The 22,753-nt window shown below is 37.3% G+C and overlaps 1 protein-coding gene across 10 annotated transcripts in view; it reads left to right on the top strand.

The window, feature by feature from the left end:
* tut4.S (terminal uridylyl transferase 4 S homeolog) overlaps positions 1 to 22,753 on the top strand; it is a 70,421-nt gene that overhangs the window by 39,920 nt on the left and 7,748 nt on the right. For 6 of the 10 annotated variants that reach the window (XM_041561482.1, XM_041561480.1, XM_041561481.1 and 3 more), the window contains 18 exons: positions 140 to 804; positions 1,293 to 1,443; positions 2,576 to 2,662; positions 6,339 to 6,442; positions 6,619 to 6,676; positions 7,105 to 7,208; positions 8,848 to 8,937; positions 9,046 to 9,159; positions 10,145 to 10,222; positions 10,703 to 10,880; positions 12,111 to 12,158; positions 13,145 to 13,227; positions 14,639 to 14,754; positions 15,025 to 15,185; positions 15,337 to 15,434; positions 17,173 to 17,659; positions 20,036 to 20,200; positions 21,642 to 22,015. In XM_041561482.1, the coding sequence (XP_041417416.1) occupies positions 140 to 804; positions 1,293 to 1,443; positions 2,576 to 2,662; positions 6,339 to 6,442; positions 6,619 to 6,676; positions 7,105 to 7,208; positions 8,848 to 8,937; positions 9,046 to 9,159; positions 10,145 to 10,222; positions 10,703 to 10,880; positions 12,111 to 12,158; positions 13,145 to 13,227; positions 14,639 to 14,754; positions 15,025 to 15,185; positions 15,337 to 15,434; positions 17,173 to 17,659; positions 20,036 to 20,200; positions 21,642 to 21,733 (2,879 nt within the window). In that variant the 3' untranslated portion in view covers positions 21,734 to 22,015. Of the gene's footprint in view, positions 1 to 139; positions 805 to 1,292; positions 1,444 to 2,575; positions 2,663 to 6,338; positions 6,443 to 6,618; positions 6,677 to 7,104; positions 7,209 to 8,847; positions 8,938 to 9,045; positions 9,160 to 10,144; positions 10,223 to 10,702; positions 10,881 to 12,110; positions 12,159 to 13,144; positions 13,228 to 14,638; positions 14,755 to 15,024; positions 15,186 to 15,336; positions 15,435 to 16,698; positions 16,715 to 17,172; positions 17,660 to 20,035; positions 20,201 to 21,641; positions 22,016 to 22,753 lie in introns of those variants that run through there. The other 4 variants (XR_005960971.1, XM_041561483.1, XM_041561484.1 and 1 more) reach the window with 4 other exon arrangements.

The raw sequence follows: 22,753 nt of genomic DNA, 5'->3' as shown, positions 1-22,753 counted from the left end.
GATTTGTATGATACACAATATTTTATGCATACAAGTGCTCCAATAAGTCATTCTTTATTTTTACTGGTTCATCTATTATGAACCCAGTACTGTATTGTATGCTATAATTTAGGTTGTGTGTTCATATATTTTTTTCTAGATCCCTTTGCACTAAAGAGGAATGTTGCAAGAAGCCTCAACAGCCATTTGGTGTACGAGTATCTTTTGGAAAGGTTCCGAGCAGCCTACAAATACTTTGCCTGCCCACAGTGTAAGGAACAAAAGAAATCTAAAACCGATGCTAGGAAAAGGGCAAAGTGTATTAACAAATCATTATCCAAGCCTGAAGATGATGAGGATAATGGCATCCTCCCAGATGCTGGAACATGTAGGACAGATGAAACAGAGCTAAAAGAAAGCATACCTACTGTTGAAGTCCTAGAAATTGATGAGCAGTTGCCTCCTTCCCAAGCCGAGGATGTTAGAACCATAGAAATTCCTGCTGTGGACATTGACAAATCAAACCCTTTAACAGAATTCATTGAATTGGAATTACAGTCTGTGGATGAAAGTCACCATGCTTTAGAACTTTTGAGAAGTGAAGAGAACACAAACTTTAATGGCAAGGACTATTTAACTATAAAAGAACTATCTGATACTACTGAAGAACGGTGTAATGCAGAAGCAACTCAGCTTCTGGAAAACTGGTCTAGCAATTGCACTTTTGCTACCTCACTTGATCATGAAGCTTTGAAGCATGGAGGAAGCCTCAGTGAGGAAGATTTACATTATGTCTTTGACAAGTTTATATTGACTTCTGGGAAGGTATGGAACAGAATGTGTGTTTAGGATTACAGGGGCAGAATCAGAATTAAAGGTTTTCAATTAACAAAGAATCATTAATCTTTAAAGCATATTGGAATATAACAGTACCTAAAACAGAAGGAATTATTTAAATATTCTTAAATTGCTTTTTATTTTGTGGTTTGGGTAGAGAGACTCTAATGCGTGTGCTTACCACTTCTTCCCTAAGGGATTTTTAGAAGAGTATTTATCTGTGAGTGAAACTTAGAGTTCATCATTTGATATATGTTTCTAAAAATCCCATAGGAATGAATAGAAAGTTGGTATTTATACTGTGGCGATCTATGTTATCACATTTTGATAAATCTGCCCCTAAAAGTATATGCGATGAGAATAGTTGTTGCATTCAGTGTTGAACCAATTGTCTAGTATAATTTTTTGGTAGTTTCATATGTGGTAACAGGCAAAGTGAACTATTCTTATGGACTGAGTCCTTTTTCTTTTTCAAGCCTCCTACAATAGTGTGCAGTATCTGCAAGCGTGATGGGCACACCAAAGATGACTGTCCTGAGGACTTCAAGAAAATAGACTTGAAGCCTCTACCACCTATGACTATCAGGTTCCGAGAGATTCTTGATAGAGTGTGCAAGAGATGCTTTGGTAAGCTAGTGGTTCTGTGAAAAGTTATTCTGAATTGCATTTTATTAGGAAAACACATATTACATTAGAAATATTAGCACTTGATATAAAATCTTCTTCCCCTGTTATTCGCCTCCCCTCTATTATTCTCTCTGCATATTAACCACCTCTCTCTGCACTTCAGTGTTACCCTGTTCTTTCTCTCTCTACTTTTCCCAGGTTTACAGAACTCCCTCTCTTTGTTACCTGTTCTCTCCTCTAACTTTGGTAAAACCCTGCTATTTCTCACCTGATTCCAGTCTAATTTAAAGCCATTCAGTTTGATTATAATTCTTGAAGGTGTTTAACTATGTGTTTTTAAGGAGTACAGATGTGCCTTTGCAGGTCTTGGCTGAGGTCTATGCAGAGAAATATAAATCAAAACCAAAAATGAGATGATTCTGTCATGATTTTATAGTTTTTATTTATTATATTGTTTACATTGCAAATAATTCACTCTACCATATAACATTATATTCCTGAACCAACAAGTTGTAATATTGATGAGTAGGCAGCCATCTCAAGTAATTTTGCCTGGTCATGTGCTTTTAGAAAGAGCCATTGCTTCATGATGGGACTGCTCTTAGTTAAGCTATTGTTTCTTAATGTAACTGAAGGAGTTGCAGTGAGACTTGGATTTCTACTATTGAGTGCTATACTCAAGTAGCTGTTATCTGGTTACCTTTCCATTTTTCTGCTGATGGTCTGTTGGGTGGTGTAACTATACTTGCGGTGCAGCAGTGACTTATCAGAGCACAAGTCACATGACAGGGGCCAATGGGAATTCACAATATGTTTAGCCTCATGTCAGATTTGAAAATTAAATATCAAAAAACATCTGTTTATTCTTTTGAAAAATGGATTTTGGTGAAGAATTAACTCATGCATTTTGAAAAAAAATGTTTTCCTTTAACAGAATCCTTTTAAGCAACTTTGGGTGGAGAGTTGCAAACTACTACTTTATAGCTCTGTGGCAATGATGCATCCAAAACCTCTAATTTAATTGCACAGTTACAGATGTATAGTTCAGAGCTATTAATCCATATATGTGCAAGAAGCATGATTGAAATGGCCATAATTGTGGTGTAAATTTGTTTTTATGACTTCCTTTTAGATGAGTTATCCCCTAATGCTTGTGAGCAACAAAACCGGGAGCAGATCCTGACATACCTTGAACGGTTTATCCGGAAGGAGTTTAATAGTGAGTACTGAATTACCAGCCATAATATAATCACAAAATATGATTGTAAGAATATGTAGTCTAGAATAGTACCCGTTTAGTATCCTTACAACTTACCTGTTTCAAAGAAAACAGCTGATTTAACTCACCTTTCTAGCTTTATACCAAGCCTGTACTGCTATTCAGAATTGCTTCTAGTATATTAAATTATATTTCCATGGCTCTAATGTGTGAGACCACTAAAAAGTAAGGTAAGCTGTAGTGGGAAAACAAAGCATAATAGAGCATTATATAGATGTCTTGTGCAACCATATGCTTTGCACCTCCCCATCCCTCTTAGTCCAAAAATACAGTCATATATCTACCCCACAACATGTGTTAAAACATAACTTTTAATAAATATCATTAAGAAAGAGAAAGAAGTCCAGATTAAAGGAGAAGGAAAGGCAAAACATAAATGCCTTTCTATCCTAAGTCTGGAGTACTCATAACTTATTGCGGGTTTTGAAAGTTGTCTGCCTGTAGTTATGTGGCAGGGTGACGTCACTGATTTTGCAGGCATATTCGTAACTGCTGCCAGAGGCAGTCTTGATGCTCATAGAGAACAATTTCAGTTCTTTGCGCATGTCTTCAGGGCGCTGCTTTCTCCCTCTGCTGATGAAGCGCATGCAAATTCTGCTATGCGCGCTTCATCATTGACCCGTAATAACACGCCCCCCAGCCAATCATGTTAGAAGGAGACACACAGACAAAATTTATTGCACTATGCTGGGGACTGCAAACAAGTTTCTGTAAGCGCTTGCGGTGCGCAGCGAGGGGACAATATATATTAATCCAAGCAGGCTACGGTGAGGCACAATACAAAAGCTCACTTTATACACAGGCGCTCCTGGGTTTTCTTATTCTTCGCACATGCGCAATAAGGGGAAAGAGGAAAAGGAAGCATTCCCAACCTTACAAAGATGGCGCCTGCGTGCCTGAAAATGCGAGCGAACATGGACTGTGATTCTATGCGATTGGATTGGCATATGTGAGTTGAAACTATAGTGATTTAGGAGGACTTGGGAAGTACATTACAGAGAGATAGGTGATTATTTTTGCCTTTCCTTCTCCTTTAACACCATTAAAAATACTTTAGGTACAGGGAGGCGAGATGCCACTGGATAGTTGGTTTAAAACAAATCTCTGCTACAATATATATGCCGAACAATCCCACAAAATATGTTGTTGTGTACTGGTATCAGCCTTATATACATAGACAATGGTAATCCAACATGCATAGCATCTTGTACATTTAATTTGATATTACCGCAGCATATAACATCTAAAATATTAATATCGTAGCAGACTGCTGTGTTTAGACCGAAAGAGGCACTATCTAGGTTCGACTCTTAGATTTATTGCGGCAGTAGCAGAAGTAGGTTCCGTTTCCCAACCATTCTGAACCGACCCCTTCAACCACAGTATAAACCCTCCCAGGTACTGAAAGAGGTAATAAGTGAGTGCAGCTCTAAGCTTGCTGCAGCGATGAACTTATGATTCCATTTACCCACTGTTGCCAAGCCAACCCCTTCTCCCGCAGTGAACACCCTCCCGGTCGTTAATAGGAGCAAAAAATGTACTCGATGGTAAGGACATTAATTGTGTTGTAGGATATAAAAGAAGCCGGTCCCAGCACCACAGCCACACCAACCCCTTCACCCACAGCGTAACAACCTCCCAGTGGTGACAATTATCCCATTTCTTTCAGGCGCATACTCTTTCACGATTTTAATTTTGTTAGGCAGGGCGTCGCAAGATACCTGAAAGAAATGGTATAATTGTCGCACCTAGATAGTGCCTCTTTCGATCCAAACACAGCAGTCTGCTACGATATTAATATTTTAGACGTTATGTGCTTTAGTAATATCAAATTAAATGTATAAGATGCTATGCATGGTGGATTACCATTGTCTGTACACAACAACACGCCACCATATTATTTTGTGGGATTGTTCGGCATATATATTGCCGCAGAGATTTATTTTAAACCCACTACCCTGTGGCATCTCGCGTCCCTGTACCTAACATATTTTTAATGGTGTAAATCTGGACTTCTTTCTCTTTCTTAATGATATTTATTAAAAGTTATATTTTAACACATGTTGTGGGGTAGATATATGACTGTTTTTGGACTAAGAGGTATGGGAAGGTGCAAAGCAATAGGTCAATTATTTTTCTTTTTCTTTTCTATATTGGTTTAATTATTTGACCTTGCACACCATCGGTTGTTTTCTATTTGATGGGAGGTGCTCCCCAATACTCCTTACTTATTGACTTGTGCAACCATACACTCTTTTATTGATGCACTGATGGATACACACTACTTGCAGTCTATTTGTAAGAGATAAACATATATTATAAACTTAGTTTAGTGATTTCATTGGTTATAATTCATTAATAGTGATAGTATAATATTACTTATTAAATGTGTATATAATTAGACATAACTTACTCTATTCTCAAACTTTGGAAGTTATATCAAACTTTGGAAGTTACCCAGCCCATATCCCTTTAGCTAATTTCTTTTTTTCTTTTTGAACTACAGTTGAACCCCCATTTTACTTTTTACAGGGGACTAGAAACATTTTTTTTTTTTCAAATCCAGGAAAATGTAAAATCAGGGAAATGTATTATGCATAATATAGGTGGAACCACATAACAACTATGTAAAATGAGGGAAAACTTAAAATCAGGGTATGTATAATTGAGGTTTCACTGTAAACAACAAGGGGACTCCTTCCCATAAAGATAGAAGGAAAGACAGGAAAGAGAACGGAAATAAGATAAGACAGAAAAAGTTTGAGTGGGGGGGGGGGAATGAGGGAGGCAGGAGATCAGCCGCTACTAATTTGTGATGTGAAGTTTTTCAGCCTGACTTATTTCAGCTGGCTGAAAAGAACTTGTCATGCTGTGGTAATACTATTTTGGCTAAAATGTTTTCAAACCTGCCCTTACCAGTGTTGGCCAGAATCATGGGAATGGGAGCCACAGGAAGTGATAACATTAGCTTTTCATTATGTCAGGCTGAAAATCTCCTTGTCTGACATTAGCCTCACATGGTCCTGAAACATTATGGCTCATTTATGAACAATGGATAAATCTGCATCTAGGTAGGAGCCAGTCAGCAATTAGCTATTTCCAGCTAACTGCAGGTAAATCAATGACAGTAAACATTTGATTGGTTGCTATGGATTACTGCCCAAGTGCAAATTTGCCCAGTGTGAAAAAAATGAATCCCTTTGTCTTCTAAAGTCCTTTTGTTAAAACAGGGGGTACCGTACTTTTTTATACAGTAAAAAAGAGGTGGCAAGTAGCTCTGCTCCTGATATGAAATTAGACAACAAAAATCCCAAAAATAAGTCACATTTTAGTCTAATCAAAGGTCCCCCAGCCTAAAGGCCGCCAAATTTGGAAGTTACAATATATATTACAAGAGATCCAAAAACATTGGTGCAAGAATTTTAAAAGTAAAAAATCTTTACAGTAAAAAATCTTTATTAGGACATGTATATCCTATAGGCTATATATGTCCTAGTAAATTCTTTTCATAATTCTTTTTGGTGATTGCACCACTGTTTTTGTTTACTATGCTTATTATAAGCTAAATGAATAGGGATTGCAGAGATCTGACCTGTTTCTTTTATGTTTATCTTAGACTATGCCAGGCTGTGCTTGTTTGGCTCATCCAAGAATGGTTTTGGGTTCCGTGATAGTGACCTAGATATCTGTATGACCCTGGAGGGTCAAGAAAATGCAAAGGTATAAAAGCGTGAACAGTTTTAACTTTACATTTTAAAAGGGGCCTGTCACTTAATATCACAACGTTGCAAACAAATGTGTATCCATTTTACTGAAGCACTTTGAATTGTTTGCTTCTTGGTGTACTTAATTATTTAATTCCTCTTTTTATTTAAAGTGGTTCTGTTCTTCTCTAGAAACTAAACTGCAAAGAAATTATTGACGGTTTGGCAAAGGTTCTTAAGAGGCACCCAGGTAAACCTATAACAATCTCAATAGTGCATGTTTTAAACAGTGGTCTACTACTCCTAGTCGAGAGATAGTCAGCCTTTAGTACTGCAATTCACGGAGAACTGCAACTACCAACAAGGCTGGTAGGGATAAGGGCCTCTAGCTGTTAATAGCTATAGTGGAGGGGTTGGTTTTGGCAATAACTGTGCTACATCCACAATGTACCTACTGAAGCCACATATGCTTACACTTTGCACAAACAAGGTAAATATCATGGGTATACTACAAACTTATATAGAATCAAGAGACTAATAAAATGTTGGGTATCATTAAATTATTTAGATTGACTTAAAAATTATGAATCCATTGGTTTACCTTCTTTTGACTTTTTTACCAATCTTTATCATAATTTTCTTGGTCCTTTTAGAAGTATTTTTCTTTTGCCATTTTAGGTTTAAAAAACATTTTGGCAATAACCACTGCCAAAGTGCCAATAGTGAAGTTTGAGCATAAAGAGAGTGGTGTAGAAGGAGACATAAGCTTGTACAACACTCTGGTAAGTCCTGGGCAAATTTGTCACACTATATTTTGCAGTATGTTTTTTTTCCCCAAAACAAAATAGTTTATTATTTTTCATGCGCTTTTAAAACAATATTAGTTACATAAAAACATTAAGTTTCAGATGACACTTTAAAGGGCAGAGTAGGGTATTAGTCAGTGCACGGCAATACACACTGGTTATGCATTATATCAGTAAAGGAAAGTGCCTGTGTACATTTTCTCATTAAAGGAGAATTCAACCCATAACTAAAATAACCCTACTCCCCTCCCTCCTCCCCCCCAGCCAAGTGGCCTCCCTCCGGGGGAAATGCCCCATACTTTTTACTTACCCCTCGGCACAGATTCAGTGATTGCAGTTCACCACAGCCATCTTCTGGGTCTTCGGTAAGCTGAGACTGAGACCTGCAAAGGGGCGCATTCGCAGTTGGAGCAATTTCCCGGTTTGCGACAACTGCACATGCGCCAAAGCTCCGGAAGAAGACACCGAAATGCAAAATGCCTGCGGTGAACTGCGACCCCTGAATCTGCGCCAGGGGAAATTGGCCTATATGAGGCACAATTAAGGGGGTCTTTCTCTGATTTCAGTATCAGTGTAGTCAGGGTCTCACTTATAGAGGCCAGAAGGCCAATACCCTATTAAAGGAACAAGCAATTTTTCATATTTAAGATATACATTCCAGTTGCCAGAGACAAGATGGCCTCTCTTAGTTCTATTTCTGTAATGGGCTCCTCCAATAGGAGGCTGTCCTGGGGTTCTAGAAGTGAGGGATGGATTTCAGGTAGGCAGATATTTGTGCTTCAGTATAAGATATTCAAGAGGTAAAAAGCCTTTCATAATAACATTTAAATGCTTCATTATTTTCCAAGGGGTTGGTAGCAATAGACCTGTTGACATCTCTAATCCCTGGGATATTAATAGGGGAGACGTGTGTTGACAGTATAGCCAATAATTTTCTATTTTTGTCACCTGTAGCAAATATATTGGCTTTTTTATATAACTGTGTTTTCTTAACCTGTTTAATTTAAACAACTTGTAGAGTGTTTGGGCTGGCTGCCTCTCATGCCTGTTCTGGGGCGTGGGTGATTGGCAGAATGCCTTTTCTGCCTAAATAGCCAAGGCTTCCAAGTTGGGTGTTTTTGTTAAAGGTTTTGATTTGTTGACTGTAATGACCTCTGGTGTAAGCTTTCAATGCATCCCACATAACCTGGGGGCTGGTGGAGTCTAGGTTAATATCTATATTACTTTTAAGCTCCCCTTCACCCGCCGTGGTTATGTTTTCCTTTTGTAGCCTGAAGCCAGTCAGCCTCCAAATTATATCTGTGATCCTAGGGCCAATCGCTATAGTTATATTTTGCAGTATGTTTATATGAAGAATGTTTTAATAGAAGGCTATTGTCACACCAGGAAATCATTGAAACATACCACTAGAAAAGTTGTGGTTTTAAATTCTCACAAATCTAATGTGTGTTATTAGCCTTATGGTTTCAAGATACCGTAAGAGGTTTTCCAGTTATACTAGGTTGAGATATTTTATAGGGTTTGTTATTTGTAATATATTGAATTGATTTTTGATGAAGTGGTATATATCTGCTTAACATGCTCACATATTGCTGACAAAATTTTTTCTTTTCAGGCTCAGCACAACACCAGAATGTTGGCTACATATGCTGCCATCGACCCCAGGGTAAAATACCTTGGATACACAGTGAAGTTTTTTGCCAAGGTACTGTAATTTACTTGATTCTGTAATGATATATTCCCATTATAACCTTTACTTCACACTACATTATCCTTAAAATAGCTTAATTTAACTTTTCCTTATTTTCCTTAGCGCTGTGACATTGGTGATGCTTCAAGAGGGAGCCTATCATCATATGCTTACATTTTGATGGTGCTGTACTTCTTGCAGCAGAGAAATCCTCCTGTAATCCCAGTGCTTCAAGAGGTAGGCAAACAACAGAAATAAACTAGTGGAGAGGCTACATTATGTATGTTTTGGTATACATGTATATTTACTCATAGTAGAGTCCCACGCGGGTCCATTTTTTGGGGCCCAGACCCACAACCCAGACCCGCAACCCGCATTCTTACCCACTTGGAACTACTACTTGACCCTACCCGCAAGTACTTTATCCGCAACCCGGACCTGCGACCCGCTGACCATCAAGAATCAGGAAGTGCTGTCATTGTAAACCGGAAGTGACATCATCGGGAGTAGACATGGTCAGAAAAAAAGGAGTAAAACAGGAAGTGATGTCATTGTAAACTGGAAGTGATGTCATTGGAAGTAGCCGTGACCAGAAAAAAGGATTAAATATCGCTATTGAGAAGACCCGCAGCCTGACCCACGACCTGCAGAACCGCCGACCCGCGTCTTTACCCGCACCCAGAACGTCTCCCCTCAACCCGCAAGGTACCGCAGGTTTTTGCGGGTAACCCGCGGGTACCCGACCCGCTGCAGGAATCTAACTCATAGGGGTTTTACTGACTTTAATACCAATTCAAAGGATATTGTGTATTGCATCATTCCCTACATTGTTGGGAATGTAGGGCCCTCTTTAACACATATAGAACATGTATTAGATTGTTGAAAGCATTGTTAAGCTCCTAATCATAAAACCTTTAGAACTGTAAGAAGCAGGGCTGAATTTAATTGTGCCAGCACTGTAGACTTCCTGAATTCGTAATGGACCTTTATCTTTGGTGCATGTGCATTATAAAAATTGTATTGTTTTCTGCCAAAATTGTAGCAGATGTTCTGCGTTCTTTCTCTAACACATTTTTTAAGTAAATCTCATCAGAAGATAATTTATTTAAAACATAACATTTACATTAATTTAAATATCTTCTCATTATGCCAAAAATTGTTTAGTAAATTGTTTGCAAACAAGTAAATGTACCTATAATGTATGGCATTTCATTTATTCTAGATATATGATGGGCAAGAAACCCCACAAAGAATGGTAGATGGCTGGAATGCCTTTTTCTTTGACAAGACCGAAGTCTTGGTGAGTATATAATCATGTTATCATTACTGGTACATAGGTGCAGCTCCCAATTGGGATTCAGAATAGTCTGTGGTGAGTTCTAAATTCACACCAAAGAGTTTTTTCTCCCATTGGAATAAATTGATTGTCGGATGTAGACACATAAACAAAACTCACCATCTAACTTACATTACAGATATCAGATAATGTTACATCCCCTTGTGCTGTTGCATGACCAGATTTTGTGGGTCAGGTAGTATCTGACCCATATAATTGGAATACAGTCTTCTGTGTAGCTTTGGCCTTTTCACCATAATAATTTTTTCCCCCCTTCCCACACATAATTTGCATATGCAAATTAGGATTCGGATTTGGTTTGGTATTCGGTCAAATTTTTCGCCAAGGATTTGGGGGTTCGTCACTAATTCATTCCCAATTCACAGTTCAGTTCTACGTATACTCTCGGTGTATTGTACTGACTAGCTCTTATTATCCTTGTAGAGAAACCGTTTCCCTTCACTTGGCAAAAATAAAGAATCCGTTGGGGAACTATGGCTTGGGTTCCTTAGATTCTACACTGAAGAGTTTGATTTTAAGGAATATGTCATCAGTATTCGCCAGAAAAAGTTGCTAACTACATTTGAAAAGCAGTGGACCTCTAAGTGTATTGCCATTGAAGGTATATACTATAGTATGACAGCAAACTACATCCTTAACCATGTTTAACTATCCTTAACCACTTCTAACCTCATGCTGATAAAACACGCTACACTTATTTACATTACCCTTTTAATATCAAACTTTAAATGTAAACACATAAAAGAAAGGGCAGTTATAGGTACAATGAGCAATCCTTCCGAGCATTCATTTACGCATTTAAAATCAGTTGCCTTTTTTATATCAAGTCAAGTATAATAATAATCTAGCGTTTGAAACGCAAATTAATAATTAACACACAAATTATTACTGGGGGGTCTATGAAAGAGCATTACTCCTGCATGTATTGCTTAAAGGGGATATATCGCAGAAATAAAAATTTAATATAAGCTTTATCTAACTGAAATAAGAAACTTTATAAATATAATCAAATATTCTGTACCCTTTATGAAATAACCGAAGTTACTCTTCACTGTCCCACACTCTGCAACCTATTTGAATATTGACATACTGAACATGTACAGTCATATGGAAAAGTTTGGGAACCCCTCTTAATTCTTTGGAGTTTTGTTTATTATTGGCTGAGCTTTCAAAGTAGCAGCTTCCTTTAATATATAACATGCCTTATGGAAACAGTAGTATTTCAGCAGTGACATAAAGTTTATTGAATTAACAGGAAATATGCAATATGCATCATAAAAAAATTAGACAGGTGCATAAATTCAAGGCTTAACAAGCTAATACAACCAGTTTGGTGTGGCAAGTAATCAGTATTGAGCAGTTACATGCATTCAAATTAACAGAATTACAAGGATACCCACATTTTTGCCAGTTTTTCACATTTGATTTTATCTAATACAACTTAATACAGCACTAAAAATCTTTGTTCAGAAAACACCCCAGTACTCAGATGTTCCTGGGAAATGAAATCGTACCACTGTTATCTTTTTTGTTGACAGTGGAGTAAATTATTATGCAGGCTGAGAGGGGTTCCCAAACTTTTTATTTGATGTATTTATAATGTATAAAAATTTAATTTTAAATTGTCAAATACATTTGCGCCCCTAAGAGCTCTAGCACTTCTGCCCCAGGGTTTAGTAAATGGCCCATATTGTATGTGTAGCCTGTGGAGCAGGGCTTCTTCTCTCTTTTATTTAATTCTGTGAAAACTTATCAATGTGTGCTCATAAATAAATGGTATTTAAAATAACTCTTTCTTTCAAATAATCTCTTTATTTGTGCTCTTTACTAGACCCGTTTGACCTCAGTCATAATCTTGGAGCTGGAGTCTCCAGAAAAAGTAAGAATTTCATAAATCCGTTCTAGGTCATTGATACTGAACTTTGTATCCTGTTTCCATCAGGGTCATAGTTTGTGTTTTAAATCTGCTCTGTGTATTCTAATTTGTGGAATATCTTTACATGTGATGCTGAAATACTTTGCTTTGCTTTCTGAGAAATCTGAGAAGGGCCTTTCCAGACTCAGGTTTTTTTCTGCAAAAAGCTTATTGTAGGGTAATACCTAAGGTAGCATAGATGTATCTTAACTCCTCCTGAGAAATGTGTTATCCCTTCTGTAGAGAATGCCATTTACAGTTCCACTGACCAGTCCCTTGACATCAGGACACTCCCTATGGACTAGCAGGCAGATAATAACTGAATAATAAGGAGGTATGTAGCCTGCCAGTAAGACATTGGGGGTTATTTATAAACATAAAGTCAATGGGGCTCATTTATAAACACTGGGCAAATTTGCAACTGGGCAGTAACCCATGGCAACCAATCAGATGATTGCTTCCAGCGTTCATCCTACAGCTGTCTGAAATAAAGCTAATGGTTGCTATGGGTTACTGCCCAGGTGCAAATTTGTCCAGTGTTTTTAAATCAGCCCCATTGACTTCAAAGGCAGGGCTTAAATTAGATATATATTAATAATATATACATAATAAAGTAAATTAGTTATTTTATATAGTTAATATAAAAAATAATAAAGTGTATTGTTAATATAAATGATAATAATAAAGTATATTGTTAATATAAATAATACAATAATATATATATATATATATATATATATATATATATATATATATATTTTTGCCTACAGGTTTGCCCTGAAAAAAAAAGTATAGTGACTTCTTTAAAGGCACGGATGTCACCTTTGTCCACACAGAATTTTTTGTCAGATATGTTGTGATGTTTTTGTTGAAGATATAAGGTTATTATAACTGTTAAATGAATTCATTACTCTTATCTTCACTGCTTCCTTGTTTGTGTTTTGTGCTAGTGACAAATTTTATTATGAAGGCATTTATTAATGGAAGGAAACTCTTTGGAATGCCAGTCTACCCCATCCCTGGTCTTGAAGGAGTAAGGTTTCTGCTTATTTTGTATGTTTTCTGCAATTTCTCTACCTTCCTCCTTGATGAACTTTCGTGACTATTGATATTACAGCAAAGTTTCCCGCCCATAATGTGGTTTCACTGTTAAAGGGCATGTAAAGGCAAAAAAAATAAAATCCCATTTTTACTTTCTTTAATGAAAAAGAAACTTATCTCCAACAGACTTTTTTGAAAAATGTGTACCGTTTTTATAAGAAACCTGACTGTATGCAGTGAAATTCTCCCTTCATTTACTGCTGTGGATTGGAATTGTCAGACGGTCCCTAAATGCTCTGCAGGGAAACAATCATACTTATGAACAGCAGGGGGAGCCTTACTTCCCAGCCATGCACAACTCAAGCAGCTTTGTTTGTTTCCCTGTAGAGCAGTCGGCAACTGTGTCAAGATTTGTATTGGATTTTATTTTTGCCTTTACATTCCCTTTACTGTTTCCATCTCCAGCTGCAGAGACAAAGATCACAGAGCCAGATTTAAACAGATAAACTGGGATTCTGTTTGGAGGATTATTTTTCTGCAGCTTCTGGTTCTGCCGAGTTGGAGAAAGTTTGTATTAAACAATACAAACATTTTAAAATCCACATTAGATTACATGACAACACAGGACCCAGTGCAGTCCGGCTATTCTGATTATTAATCAGTCTTGCTGTATCGGCTTCTGGCAGATATTCTTTGACTTGTGCTGTTTTGATAATTTATGATGATCCCTAAGCAGCCCAGACCACACTGAGCATGTGCACAGTCTTGGTCTTGTAAAGATGTTTAACAAAGTTACAAGATGGTGGCCCACTTTGAAAGCATAAATCATTTGTTTAATTCGGCTTCTGGTGCAGTAAGTTCATGTTTATGTTTAGAATACAAAATACATAATTTCTAGCCTTATTCTATTTTACTTCCCCTTTAATTATTTTATTTGATAAGCCATCATTTTGCATAGTTGAGATTTTGTTACTTAGGTGTCCTAGTTTAGAGATACCCACAGTGCTAACTTTAGCTAGGATGTAGAACATACTCTCCACAACTCTACCAGGTCTTTTATTTGATATTTCTTTTAGTGCAAAAAGATTGTGCTCCGAATTGTGGATGTTTTAATAATATGTTGAATTGTAGTTTACATGAGCAAGAGCATAACAGTTGGACACCTCTTTCTCACGCTGTCGTTCTTCATTCATTGTTGACAATGATTTGGATTATTTTTTGCTTCCTACTAAATGACATGACTAAAGCAATGGCTGTAATATTATATGCAATAATGTATGCCAAGCCACACAAAATGCCACATAGCTCTTGCTGCATCATGTAAACAAATTTCCTGATAACTTTTTATCTACTTTATTGTACACAGTTGTGAATTTATACAGAGCATTTTTTTCTGTTCATAGGAATACTTCTTTGATTCCAAAGTACTGACCGATGGGGAGTTGGCTCCCAATGACAGGTGCTGCCGTGTATGTGGGAAGATTGGTCACTACATGAAAGACTGTCCAAAGCGCAGAAGGTAAGAAAGAATGGAGAAAGCTGTTGCTTTGAGCTCCTTTAATGTTCTTCACTTTGCCTTTGCTCTTGTTTTAATTTAAGCATGCACATTTTATTTTGTTCTGTTGTGGAAGCAAAACTAAAATTGTGTATTTTAACATTGCTCTTATTCTGCATTTTATGCGAGTAAGACATATAGGCTGGGGACATCTCCATTGAGACACTAACCATGGTAAGAAGAATATTTTAACTAGGAATGCTATGGCTGTGCTAAAAATTTTCCTTATTTTAGAATAAAAAAGAAAGAGAATGAAAAAGATGATGATAAGGACATAAAGGAAGATGAGCGAGACCTCAGAGAGAAGAGATGTTTTACATGTGGTGATGTGGGACATGTACGAAGAGACTGTCCTGAAAACAACTTGGTCCGTCAGAAGAATGGTGGAATTATAGGTAAGATACAGAAATATTTGCTAAATTACTTGTCTGTCTTATCTCCTTCTTTAACGAGATTAACTCTTACACTGTTTGTAAGACATATCTCTCTGTCTAAGTTCAATAGAAGTTATCATCTGTGTAACAGGGTGTTGTTTCACTGTTTCAGCCCCTCAGATCTTACAAGGCCTGATCCTCCCACAGTCGGTTCTGACACCACTTCAACAGATTGAACGTCCATGTCGGACCCGACAGGCCTCTGAATCAGTGAGTTGTAAAAGATTTAGAATTTAGATTAGTACTTTTCCAAAACCACAACTGTTTTCTTGGCTTGCTGAAAACAACAGCTGAGACTTTGATATGTTTTCAGCACTGTACTTGAAGAGAAAGCCAAGTCATGGTCATTTTAACATTAAATTATGTAATATGCAACTATTGTTGCAATCCCTGCAATTGGGCTGTTCCCCTGTATTACGGCATCAGGGGACTACACATGATTTGAGACAGTTGATTGAAATACTTTTATGACTTCAACCCTATTTGGTGGGAATATAGTTAATACAGTTATACAGTTTTGTTCAGAATAATTGCAGTTAGACATCACTAACCTAATCAATCTCTGTTTTTGGTAGAATTTATATTGCTACATGACAAATAACTTACTAGTAGGTGTAGTATAGCAATAGAAAACCAACAGTCATGGCATGTATGCTGCAGATTTTGTGTAATTGAATCATAAATTGAGGCTTGTTCCAAATAATAGCAGTGTTCAAAATAATAATAGCTTGTTCCAAATAATAGCAGTGTGGAGTTTAGTTAGTGAGGTCATTCATTCTGTGATGAAACAGGTGTCGATTAGGGCCCTTAATTAAAGGAACAGTAATGCTAAAAAAATTTTTATTAAAAAATCCATTCTACCTACACTAATAATAGATCTAACCTGCATAAAGTTTATTAATAGCAATGCTTTATTAAAAAAAAGCACAAGCATTATGATATGGGGATGTTTCTATTGTGTTGGGTCTGTTTATCACATACCAGGGATCATGGATCAGTTTCAGTACATCAAAATAATTGAAAAGGACATGTTGCCTTATGCAGAAGAGGAAATGCCCTTGAAATGCGTGTTTCAACAAGACAACAACCCCAAACAAGCCAGTAAACTAGCAACATCTTGGTTCCAAACCAACAAGTTTAATGTTATGGAGTGGCCAGCCCAATCCCTGAACTATAATCCAACAGAAAACTTGTGGGGTGGCATCAAAAATGCTGTTCCTGAGGCAAAGCCAAGAAATGCAAAAGAATTGTGGAATGTCACAGGTGCCAGAAGTTGGTCGACCCCATGCAACACAGATGTGCAGCAGTTCTCAGAAACAATGCTTATACAACTAAATATTAGTTCAGTGATTCAAAGGAAAGCAAAATCGTGAAACATTTTTCAGTTTATACAGTGAATGTCTGTAAAGAAGAATGCAGACACTACTATTTTTTGGAACAGCCTAATATTGCCTTTTCTCTACTTTCTGTACAGGAATAATACAAATAAGGTAAATATGTCTTCATGTTTTGATTTGGAATAGAATGTGTATTGTACTCAATGCATTTGCGTGTATGGAAAAAAAAGCTATTGTAAAAATTTTGAGCTTAATTCGCTTTTTTTTTAAAAAACAAAAAAAAACAAAACACTTCTATTATTTGGAACACAACTGTATATTCCTCCTTTAAAGGTGCAGTAGCCTAGATTTTCTCCTGCTGAAATAAGGGCATTGATAGAACTGGTTCTTGCCAATTAGAAAACACAATAATGTTATGCACTGAACAATGTATATTGTAAGTGCATTTTCTGTAAGTGCATACTCAGCCAATTTATATACTGTATATTGCATATGCCAAAGAGCCTTCTAAAGAATAGCTTACCCTAAAATTGTACATAGAATAATAGAGTAGTCAGTCATTACGTCCTGCTGCTTTCACTAATAACATTGTCTTCTTTTTTCATCTGCAGTCAGAATCCCATCATTCATCATACTCTCCACAGCCTTTACAACCAAATTCTGTCAACCAGACACAGCCCTTGCAGACTAAGCTTGACCAACAGCAAACTCCTGCAGCACAGAATCCTCACCAGGTTCAGCGACCCTTGTTTAACTTTGCACAGTCTCCCCCCACACGCTTTTCCCCTCTGCACAATCTTGGGATTTTCCCCTTTCCCCCACAAATACCTCTCCCCAGCAGCTCATGGCCCATCCCTGCCCAGATGCTGCTCTCATCCTCTGGAAACCCCTCTCATCCTGGTGGTGTTACCTTCCCAGTCAGGTCTGGCAGCAGCAGCCCATCCACTACTAATCAAAGTGCTGTTAACTTGAATGATCCAAGTATCATCTTTGCTCAGCCTGCTGTCAGATCCCTGGGAGTCCCAAATTCCACTCACGATGGTCCCTGGCACAGCTCCCAAACTCCCAGCTCTCTCAATGGCACAGTGGGTGGAACAGGTAAATCAATAACAATGCTATTTACTTTATCAGTACTATTCATTAGATAACATTAATAGACCTCATTTTGCACATATAAATTTCTTTGTTAAAATGTCTATAAAGCTTAGTCTTCCCAAAAAAATTCTCCGTTCTTGCCAACCTGCTCTCATCTTTAAACGGATTCTGTCATGAATTTGGCAATAACTACGGCAAGCTCATGGTGCACCCCAAACATCTACTTTTTGGAGCACTTTGAGTCACTTGCTGGCTATTCTGATGAGTCAACCATAGCCTTCCCACGCACAGACAAAATAGAGTATGAACTAGGGGCTTTGAGGTAGTGAATGGAATATGAAGTGGACACTGCATATATCATGCATATACTCAAAAGAATGATCAGTGCATATTTACTGGCCCAATGTTTTATTTGTCATGTAGTTATATATATATGGATTATATTTCATTTTCATTTCTTACACTGTCTACATGGATGCATTTTCTTGAGAAATTTGTCAAATAACCAGTGCATTTAGGGTTGCCGTTAGGATATGTTGGGCACTGTACACCTGCCTGTCTATGGTCCTGATACACCCAAACTCAACCACCCATCTGCTAAAACCCTGCCCGTTTAATGAGAAAATATAAAACACTGCAATCTGGGTCCCCCTACTTTGCCTGAGGCTCCTGAAAAGAGTCTTGTTTGCCCCACACACCCAGTGGTGGTCCTGAATGCACTGGCTTATTGTTTTTTTTAAATATTTTTGTGTGTATGTGTGTGTGTGTATATATATATATATATATACCTGTTCCAAAGGTGCACTCCGTATACTTGGTGAAGACCCGAGTGCCAGCCGTAAATAATAGAGATATGGACAAAAAGCGACACTCACGGGATCATTTAGATTGCAGGCAAACTGTGTTTATTCCACTCAACGTTTCGATCCCATACTGACGAAGATCCCAGTATGGGATTGATACGTTAAGTGGAATAAACACAGTGTACGTGCAATCTAAATGATCCTGTGAGTGTCGCTTTTTGTCCATATATACTGTATATATATATATCATTCTGTAAAAGAACAGGTATCAATGACGACCCTTATTTAAGGAAGGAAGGCAGCAAATGTTGTTAATACTGGTTATAATGCATTTCTCACTGAAAAAAAATGAAATGGGTCGTTCCAGAACAGTGTATTTTAATTAAAACTTTGATTGGAGAGGGGAAAATATATAAAGAAGTACAGAAAATGATAGGCTACCCATCTAATATGATCTCAAATGCGTTAAAATGGCATCTAAAACCTAAAAGATGTGGAAGAACACGGAAAACTGAAGAAAAAGAAAAACTGAAAACTAGAAAGACGTGCTGAAGATGTTGCAACTTGCCAAAGAACCCACTGACTGTCCTAAAGAGAAATGGCGCAAAATTTTGTGGACTGACGAAAGCAAGATTGTTCTTTTTGGGTCTAGGGGCCACAGATAGTTTGTCAGATGACCCCAAACACTGAATTCAAGTCACAATACACTGTGAAGCATGGTGGCACAAGTATCATGATATGGGGATGTTTCTCATACTGGTGTTGGGCCTATTTATCACATATCAGGGATCATGGATCAGTTTCAATACATAAAAATACTTATGTTGCCTTATGCTGAAGAGGAAATGCCCTTGAAATGGGGGTTTCAACAAGACACCAAACACACCAGTAAATGAGCAACATCTTGGTTCCAGACTAAATAAATTGACGTTATAGGGTGGTCAGCCCAATCCCCAGACTTTAATCCAATAGAAAACTTGTGGGTGACATAAAAATGCTGTTTCTGAGGCAAAACCAAGAAATGCAGAAGAATTGTGGAATGTAACAGGTGCCAGAAGTCGGTGGACAGATGTGCAGCAGTTCTCAGAAACACTGATTATACAACTAAATATTAGTTCAGTGATGCAATGGAAAGCAAAATCTTGAAACATTGTTCAGTTTATACAGGGAATCTTTGTAAAGAAGAATACAGACACTGCAATTTTTTGGAACAAACTAAGATTCACTTTTATTCAATTTTTGTAAAGGAATAACGCAAATTTGATACATTTTTCTTCATCTTGTGATTTGGAATAGAATGTGCAGTGTTCCCAATGCATTATAAAAGCTATTATATGGATGGATTTTGAGCTTTATTCACTTTTCTAAACACACTGCTATTATTCGGAACACAATTGTGTGTATGTAAGTATATATGTGTATATGTGTATATATATATATATATGTGTATGTATGTATATATATATATATATATATATATATATATATATATATATATATATATATATATATATATAATATTAAGCACTGTGATTGTTAATAGGTTTTAATTGTATTTGAATTTCCTTCCCAACAGATCAAGGATTCCAAGGACATTTTGCTAAGCCATCCACTCCTTGGGAGCACACCACCACCACAGCCCACTTCCCCCTGCTCCCCCCATCATGGCCTTACAGGTTGCCCCAGAACTTACTGCCACAGGGACCTGCCAGCTTTCATTCCAAGACATATTACCCTCCAGGTAGTATCTTCATGTGATAGCTGTCTTTGCAACTAAGACATTAATTGTCCAGCCAGAAATATGGAAAACACTCAGGTTGTTAGAGTATTGGTATTTTAAACTGACACAAGGCATTTTATTTATTTGTTATAGGGGCTACACAGCAGGTCTCCATATCTAACCACTAGACTGAATAGCCTTTCAGAAGCATTTTTTGCTGCACCTACCTACCTCTTCTTATTGTGACTGCTAGGCAGAGTTTATTGTTTTTACCTTGCTTATTCCACCTCTGTACTCATGTTTTGTTCTCTGCTAACACTTTGGGGGCATATGTTTAGAGCTAATTTGTATATACATAAACTCAAAATTACTGACCCCCAACACAAATTATGTCTTTCCACATGCAGAATTTGTGTTGGAGTCAGATATTTAGTTCTTCTGCATCTTCAAGGAAAGCCAGACCCCCCTCTGCATTGGACCTGTCGATGTCACATTGCTGTGAGGTGGATAGAAAAGCTTGACTTTTTATTTTAGTAATGGTTCAGAAATTGTATTAAATTATATTTGGAAATGTGAGATGAAGCTTATTAATTACACTGATGAAACGGTGGGCTTATTTTAAGTCAAGACAAGTTTGTGTCAATGCAGTAACTCATACTAACCAATTACAGTACAAACTACTGCAGGTAGAATAATTAAAGAAACATCTGATTGGCAGGGATGCTGCTACTATAAGCCAAGTTGAGAGACTTGCCTAAAGGACTCCATACACCGTTAGATCCGCTCGTTTGGCCTCGTTTAACCCGATATGCCCACTAACGGCTGAGCGATATTGGGTGAATCCGAACGATCAGATTACAATGCTGCAAATGGGTGCCGACAGGTCACAGGACCGCATCAATGAGCCGATGCAGTTCTGGATCACAGAAAAAATCAAACTTGCCCAATTGATATCTGGCTGGTTTTTGCCCTGATATCGATCGGGAGGACCCGTCCCACAGACGGGCAGATAAGCTGTAAGTGATAGCAATAAGTGAGAGCAAATAAGGACTGTGCCGTGTATGGCCACCTTAAGGCAGCAGCACCCTACACGTTTCCAGGGGCAGCGAAAAAAATTTGGGTTGCTAAACCAGAAATTCAACTTCTAGTGGAGAGAGTATAATTGCATTCTCTGCACTAGTGATACATCCTCCCTTTTGACCTGCTCCAATGCTGAATTTGTGAGCACAGAGGAGTGGGAGGGGTGCAGCATCGGGAAGACCATCTCCGAGTAACCTGGGGCCCAAAATTTCCTCTGCTGTTTGCTATGGGTTATTTCAGGCCCAAAGTTAGTAAACAAAAGTACTTGGCCAGATGTCATGTGTGAAACTCATTACTGTTATATTTCTTTGTCTTTGTGGCTGAATGAGAATATACACCGTACACTGATCTAATTTTCTATGTCCATTTTTCTATCTTTCAGCTGCCTCACTGATCCAGAATGGACCCCAATTCCCTGTCTTATCTCAAGGGCATCCCCACCTAAATTCAAATTACATACAGCAGAAGAAATGAATCAATGTCATTACAATATGTCGGCCTTTACAGGATCTATTTTTAAATCAATGTGTTTGACTATTAGATTATTTAACCCTTTTACTGCCAAGGAACCTGCTGAAACATTAGGTGAGTGCAGGGCATCTAGAGAAGTGAGGGCTTTTAATTTGTATCACTTGTAAATACATCCTTTTTCGTTTACTGGAATCATTCCTCTGAGTGATGCTAATTTCTTTTATTTCATTGCCCCATTTTAGGGGGAGCTTTGCGTTTTATCCAGGTATAAAATATAAAAGAAAATCACAAAAGAGAGCATTTTTTTTAAAAATGAAATTAAGTTCTTAATCTTTATTAGCCTTGTTCATTCAGCTGCTTCAAGCTCTCTATAAATGTATATATTTTAGTTAAAAAAGATGATTTAAAAAAAAAAAAAAATATAGGAATGTAATTTTTTTAAAAATGTCTTTTATTAAAAGTCCGAAGCAGGGGCCAAAAAAACTTTTAAAACACGTCTTTTGTTTTGGTACCAATAGAAGGCTGTTTTATCTGCATTAAGTGTAATAAAACTTAAAAAAAAAAAAAGTTCAACTTTTTTTTTATTAAAATGAAATTCTAAGTTGCAAAGTATAACATATTTCATAAATTGGTTTCTTCATTTTTAATAAAACTGAGAACACCAGTGATCACCAGTTGTTTATTTTCATTTAAAAAGCCTGGAGAAATATATAAGTAAATCAGGTATTTTTTGGCTTGGGCCCATGAAGTTATTTTCTGAAGCCAGTAAAAAGGTTTAAATGACGAGCTGGGCTCATGTAAGATCCTGTTATTTAATGGATCTGTAACAAACATCTGCACTGTTACAGCACAAGTCACAAACAAATGCAGCTGCTTCTATGGCCATCAGTACAAACTGAATTAGCAGCAGACTTATTGTGAGCAAATAGAAGGCAGATTACTACAGATGGAGGCAGATTTCTTTGCATGTTTGACATGCTGTAGAAAGTGAGTTATCTAAAGGCATCTAGTAGAATTTATTGC

Source organism: Xenopus laevis, chromosome 4S (assembly GCF_017654675.1).
Source record: "Xenopus laevis strain J_2021 chromosome 4S, Xenopus_laevis_v10.1, whole genome shotgun sequence".
In the NCBI taxonomy this organism is placed as follows: Eukaryota; Metazoa; Chordata; class Amphibia; order Anura; family Pipidae; genus Xenopus; species Xenopus laevis.
This window is presented reverse-complemented; position numbering and strand designations above follow the sequence as displayed.